General features: G+C 40.8%; 1 protein-coding gene across 1 annotated transcript; it reads left to right on the top strand.

Moving 5' to 3' along the window:
- Window positions 1–1,329: 1,329 nt before the first annotated feature.
- LOC122762180 (kinesin light chain 1-like) lies at window positions 1,330–6,897 on the top strand (the record flags this gene model as incomplete). Its single annotated transcript, XM_044017379.1, has 6 exons — window positions 1,330–1,529; window positions 2,716–2,815; window positions 3,004–3,056; window positions 3,200–3,267; window positions 3,932–4,040; window positions 6,410–6,897. Coding segments are annotated over 6 exons (836 nt in total), but the record flags the coding sequence as incomplete, so codon positions are not given.
- Window positions 6,898–7,158: the final 261 nt, after the last annotated feature.

Raw genomic sequence — 7,158 nt, 5'->3', positions numbered from 1 at the left:
TTCTGTCATTTTCAGCTTCTTAAATGTAAATATTTTCTAGTTTCTGTCATTTTTCAGCTTCTTAAATGTGAATATTTTCAAGTTTCTATGATTTTTACAACATTTTTCAGCATTTTCTGACATTTTATGGACCAAACGATGACTCGTTTAATCGTGAAAATAATGGACAGATAATCGTTAGGATAGTTCTTCCCTCTCTAACCTTCAGCAGCGTCTTGTTCTCATTTATCTCTGCTGCTTAAAACATCCGGCGAGAACTTTATCGTCTTCATTTGTCTCCCCTGCTGTAGTCTGACACTGACAGAGATGCTGCTGCTCAGCAAGTGCTGAAGGAGCTGAAGAGACACCTTTATATTTACTGCAAACCCTCCTCCTCTTCCTCCTCCTCCTCCTCAGAGAGAGGAGACGTCATCCTTTGGTTTAGCTGAAGGATTTCTCTGTGTATGCCTCTCAAACTCAGGCTTAAAGTTGAAAACGTGTCTCTGCAGCAGAGTGAAAAAGAGGCAGAGCTGCTGAATCAGAAGGACTCACTCACTCTTTGCTGCAGTTATGTCTCTTTTAAAAGCTCAGGCGAGAGAGAGATTCTGTTAAAACATAATAAAGACAGATGATCTGTGTCGTAGCGTCGCTTCGTGAACTTGCCCCGTCCTCGTGTTCCCTCTGTTCTCCACGGCCAAGAATGTTCACATGAAATTCCTTCAACTTCACTCATCGCAGACTTCACGGCCGTCTCCACTGTTCTCCAGGACCTTGGTAGTAAAAATACCAAACTGAACACAGATTATTATGTTGAGATTATTTTTTTCTGCAGTGACATAACCTGTGCATGATAAAAGGATGAAATTACTTAAGTTTGGGGAAAGAAAAGGTTCTTAGTTGAAAAGCAGGAGACAGATTTGTTTTATTTTCATTAAAGAATACGTACATGCAGAGCTACATATACATTAAATATTAGTGACTCTTCGTAATTGAGTTGTTTCATTGGTAAAATGTCAGAAAATGTTGATTTTTGTATCTGGAAAAACCACAAAATGTCACCAAAATGAATCACTTTGAATGATTTCTTTGTTATTGTACATATTTAAGAAGCTGTAAAATCTCTCAAACCAATGAACTGATGAATAGAACAGTTGCTGATTAGTTTAATAACAAATGAATCGCTGCAGCCGCTCATTCACTCAGGTGTGACCATGTGACACGTCCCAATTAAACATCTGTATCTAGTGTATAATATATGAACTAAATCTTACCCAGCAACAGCAGCACCACCTGGTGATCATTTGTCACCATGGACACGATTGTTGTTGTTTTATTAACCCTCGTCTCTGTCCTCTGTCCTCTGTCCTCTGTCCCAGGTTCTGGGGAAGGACCACCCAGACGTGGCCAAGCAGCTGAACAACCTGGCTCTGCTGTGTCAGAACCAGGGCAAATATGAGGAGGTGGAGTATTACTACATGAGAGCACTGGAGATCTACCAGACCAAGCTGGGCCCAGACGACCCCAACGTGGCCAAGACCAAGAATAACCTGGTAATCAGTGATGCACCACTGGGTGTTAACTAGCAACTAGCAAGCAACTCCTGGGTCATCAAAGATCAGTAAACGCATAACACGGGGTTCCCGCAGGTCCTTGAAATCTTTAAAACAAAAAAACAATAAATCAAGGCCCTTGAAAATCGCCCTGAATAGACATAGGTCATTGCAAGTGCTTGAATTGTTTGTAAGAAAGAAGTGAAGTTGATATTTGGGTAAATGTCTCCCACCTCCATTGTGCACTCCACGGTTCCCACAGGTCCTTCAATTTGTTTTCCAAATGCCAGACTTTCAAGGATTTTAAGACCCTTGAAGGTTTTTGAAAATGTGTGAATTTGAAAAGAATTTAAGGCCATTGTCTTAAAAATACATAGGTTATTGAAAGTGCTTGAATTTTGTTCAAGAAAGAAGTGAAGTTGATATTTGGGTAAATGTCTCCCACTGCCAATGTGCCCTCCAGGGTTCCCACAGGTCCTTCAATTTGTTTTCCAAATGCCAAACCTTCAAGGATTTTAAGACGCTTGAAGGTTTTTGAAAATGTGTGCCCTCCAGGGTTCCCATGGGTCCTTGAATTTTGCCAAACTCACTTACCAAACTTGCCAAATTTTGTGCAAGAAAGAAGTTCAGTTGATATTTAGGTAAATAGTGCCCTTTGGGGTTCCCAGGGGGGTCCTTGAAATCCTTGAAAGTTTGTGAATTTAAAACATTTTTAAGGCTGGGTCATTGGAAGTGCTTGTATTTTGTTCTTCAGGGTTCCTAAAGGTCCTCAAAACTTTGTGAATTTGACAAAAACAATTTCAAGGACCTTGAAAGTTTTGGAGAATCTCCCTAAATACACATGCGTCATTGGAAGTGCTGTGTTTTCTAAAAAGTAATTCTTCAGAACAGTCGGTGATGGAAGACCCAACGATACAAGATCGTAAATGAATATACTTTGCAGTTGTTGGGAGATTAATGTACAATAATTAAATAAGGAACATTAAAATTAAAGGGAGAAATAACATCACACATACACAACGTGTGCCTTTCAAAATAAAGGTTAACAAGTGTATTATTGTAGATTATTGAGTTGCAGGGTGGAAACTCTGGAGGTTTCATTTTCTTTTCTCACGACTCATCGTTTTCACTGTCCTGCTGACTCAGCTCTCTCCATTGTGTGTGTGTGTGTGTTGTTTTGTTTTAGGCGTCGTGTTACCTGAAGCAGAGCAAGTTCAAGCAGGCCGAGACTCTGTATAAAGAAATCCTCACCCGCGCTCACGAGAGGGAGTTCGGCTCAGTCGACGGTAACACACACACGCGCACACACACACACACACACGCTGACATTTAAACAGTGCAGTCAGTATCCTGTTATTTGCAGAGAGACTCAAACAAACATTCATACGTCCCTGCAGTTTTCTCCTCATGTAAAGGTCAAGATAAAGGTCGATAACGTTCTGTTGTCTGATGATTTTATTTCGTTCTATTTCAGACGTGAACAAACCAATCTGGATGCACGCTGAGGAGAGAGAGGAGCAGAGCAAGGTGACACTCAAACTCAAACAACCAGAAAACTACGGTGGCCTGGAAGTGCAAACCATTATCACAAAGCATCCACCCTATCACAAGAACACTCTCAACCTAACTCTAAAACTACAGATGGATTGATGAAAGTGTTTGTGTTCCAGGGGAAGCAGAAGGACGGCTCACCGTTTGGAGAATACGGCGGCTGGTACAAAGCCTGTAAAGTGGACAGGTGACGGTGACACTTTGTGTTTGATTCATCCAGTGTTCGAGGAGAGAGTGAACGTGTGAAATCATCCAGGAATGTGCAAGAAAAATAAGCAGAAATTCATCGAGTGGTTGTTTGGCCCCTGGAATGTTGAGAAATGTTGATCATCAACGTTCTCAAACGTCTTGTTTTTGTCCACAAACCAACAATGATTGTGTTTTAATGATTTCTTTGTTTCATGGATCAAAGAAATGAAGCAAATATTTACATTTCAGAAGCTGAAACAATCAGAAAAAAGCATCAAACCCATGAATCGATGATCTAAATCGTTGACGATTCACTTAGTAATGGATCTACTTTTCTTACCTTAAATTTGCAGGTTTAAATACTTTGTGTGCAACATATTAATGATGACTTTTCACATTTATATGAATATAAATACTTTATTCAGTGTTTAATGTTTGCTTAATTACGTACATGTGCTTGTAAATAAGCAGCTGTGGACTGGAAACAGATTTAATGCAAATTATTTAGATCTCTACACGTATATCATACTCACAATAGTCTGATATTCTTCTTTATTATAAGCTGTATGAGTATTTTCTTTTATTTTTCTGCTTTTATTATTGTTGTTGTTGTTTATCTCTAATTCTTTGACCCCCATGTTCCTGCGTCTTTGTCTCCGCAGCCCCACGGTGACGACCACCCTGAAGAACCTGGGCGCTCTCTACAAGCGGCAGGGGAAGTTCGAGGCGGCGGAGACTCTGGAGGAAGCTGCCATGCGTTCCAGAAAACAGGTGAGGCCTCTCTGCCAGTGACGCGGGGACGAAGACGTCACTGAGACGTCAATGAGACGTCACTGAGACGTCACTGAGGGCAGGGAGGGAAAGTGTTGTCTCTCTGGTGTGAAATCATCAGTGAGTGAGGTGATTCTCTGGAGCTGCGGCTTTTTAAACTTCCTCCCATGGTGGAGATGAGAGGATGCGGTGAAGACGCCCCTGCAGCTAGTGGATTATCACATGACACTGCAGATGACATTTCAGTCTATGAAACAAAAACGAAATGAAAAATGAATTTTTCAACCATTTCACAAAGTTTTTCTGTTATTTATAGAAACAGAGAAGAAACAGCAAACGCTTCTTCTTTATTTCATTTCAGTGAGTGAGGATTCGCCACACAACACTCGTCTGTCATAATATTAGTTTTTATAAAAACAGTCTTGTACAGTTCTGTTCAAAACATGCAAAAACAACGATAATTTTGGGGGATTTATTGGGATTTTTAGCCTCTTTTATCCCAAAAGTCTCCTAAGAGGAACCAGGTCTAATGACTGATCGATCACTAATCGATTACACAATGAATTTTTCAGCTTCTTCAATGTGAACATTTTCTGGTTTCAAACAAACTGACTCATTTTCTTTCATCGTCTTTACATCGAATCGATTTGATCAGTGTTGAGTTTTATTTTTAATACTAAAAAAACAAGTTGTTTTTTTTTAGCTCATTGAAAGTGAATGTTTTCTGGTTTCTTTGCTCCATATGACAAAGAAATCATTGAAAACTGAATGTGGACAAAAAACAAGACGTTTGAGAGCGTCGTCATTTACTTAAGTACTGGACTCAATTCTGAGAATAATGGTTGGTTCTCGTCCTGTGTCGCACCATCGCAGACGTTCACTAAATCAAACCTAAGACGAGTAGAAAGGCAACAAAAAGCATGGAGAATAAGATTCATGAGATTGAAAAGGGAAACCAGAGCCGCGTGTCTCATTAAAACTGAATTCACCTTTTTCAACATGTGAATGTTGTGAACGTGTGTCGCGTCTCTTGAATCATTCATGGATCAGAGGAGGTCAGAGGAACCAGAGCGAGCCTCGGGCCTCACGCACACGGCTGCTGTAACACCGTCCAGATTAAGATTTAATGACAACACAGGCTGCTGACGAAAACTCTTTCTTTCATTTCTGAAAACAAAAAAGTCAAATCAGCATCATTTTGGTTGCCTGTGTGCCAAATAATATCATCATAATATTAGTATTTATAAAAACCACACTTTACTTGTACAGTTCTGTTCCCAACTAAGTTACAAAGTGCTTTATAAGATTTCAAAACAACAATAAAATGATTAAAAAATAAAACATTTACAGCTGGAAATCAGTTTATTTCTTTTATTTCTCTTGAGGGAAACAATTCTTTTGTGTAACTTTAATTTAAAAAAAAAAAGAAAGAAAGGGATTATGTTTTGTCCATTTTGTGATTGTAATTCTGCTGAGTCATGTTCTGTCACCTCTATGACTTTAATATTAAATCATCCAGTCTTCCGGGCCCAGATACTGATGCTGGCTGGCCAGTTTTGGTCCACGGGCCACCAATTGCTGACCGCTGGTCTCAGAGTTATTATGAGAAGTACCGCGGGCCAAATCCAGGATGGTAACAGAAGGATTAAACTGGATTAATTAGAGTGCCAGATCAATGAGAACTCCCTTTTCTAGAAAAAAAAAGGTTTCCACATACACACGAATGGAGAACGCAGCCTCACAGTGTCGTCACACTTTAATGTAGAGACGTGGTTGAAACTTTAAACGGGTCACAAGACTTGAGACTTTTATCACCTAAATCAAAGTTTACATAACTTTTACAGTTTTTACACAATCACAGTTAAGTTTTCTACTTTATTTTTTGTGTTCAGATTTTATGAGTGTGTATCCATGAAAAATAATCACAGAAATCTCTAAACTAACTCTCCTCCTGCACACAATTTCCAACCGACACAGACAGTTTTGACATAAAAACGTCGCTGTGGTTGTCATCTAGCCCTGTGTGTTGTTGTCGTTTTCATATGACGTGCAGTTTTTCCCAAAATCACCTGAAAGCACAGAGAGTTCTGCTCGAAGCTCCCATTGACTCCCATGTTAAAACTCTGAAAACAGGAAGACGACGGTGATTTTAAAACTGTCATTACTCTGTCAATTCTGTCGAGTTTTTCACAAATTTAAACACGAGGGCTCCTGAAAGCCTCCTGACGCTCACAATCCAAACATTTAATCTGTATCATCAGCCGTTCTTGAAATAGAACAATGTAAAAACACGTTTTCAGTCAGTCTCTCTCTAGTTTTTAAAGGTTGTTTGCATTTATTGCTGCCGTGTGTGTGTGTGTGTCGATCAGGGTCTGGACAACGCGCACAAGCAGCGCGTGGCCGAGGTCCTGAGCGAGCCCGAGAGCCGCGAGAAGCAGCGCAGCCGCGAGAGCCTGACCTCGGACACGGTCAAGTACGAGAGCGGCCCGGACGGTGGCGAGGAAGTGAGTATGAGCGTCGAGTGGAACGGGGTAAGTACAGTACACAGCCCTGCACGTGTCACTGAGAGTCAACACACACACACACACACGCACACACGCGCGGCCTGTTTGTTTCTGAGCAGAAGCCACGTGAAGAGAAAGGTTTGGTTTAGCGGCTTCAACTCGTTCTTGTAACTCCCCCACACCAAAGTCCATAGAGAAAATCCTCGATTTTACATCAGTGGGCACAGGAGTTGTTGATCCGCTGCTCCTTGCGTCAGGAAGTTGTAATAAGTTGTAACGTTGTTCGACTGCGTCTTCTGTGTTTGAAAAACTCAGTTCAGGTTGACTTTAGTGACACAAAGTGACCACACGGGGCAGCGGTCGACCAGCAGCTCCTGTGTCCCCGCCAGCTAAAAAACGATGATTTTCTCTATGGACTTTGGTGCAGGAGAGTGAGTTTTCTGTTGGAAAAACTCTGTCCAAAGGTGAGATTAAGTCTTAGACATAATCCTATGACGGGTGTGGATTGTGTTATGTGATGAATTTGCCTGAAACAGAAAGAGAAATGTTCTTTCACCTTTAAAGGTCACAAGATTTCTGTTTTCTTACTCATTCAACACGATTCCTGTCCTCCT

This window comes from Solea senegalensis, unplaced genomic scaffold, assembly GCF_019176455.1.
Source record: "Solea senegalensis isolate Sse05_10M unplaced genomic scaffold, IFAPA_SoseM_1 scf7180000015346, whole genome shotgun sequence".
NCBI lineage: Eukaryota > Metazoa > Chordata > Actinopteri > Pleuronectiformes > Soleidae > Solea > Solea senegalensis.
The sequence above is the reverse complement of the archived record's forward strand: the minus strand, read 5'-3'. Positions and strand labels throughout refer to the sequence as shown.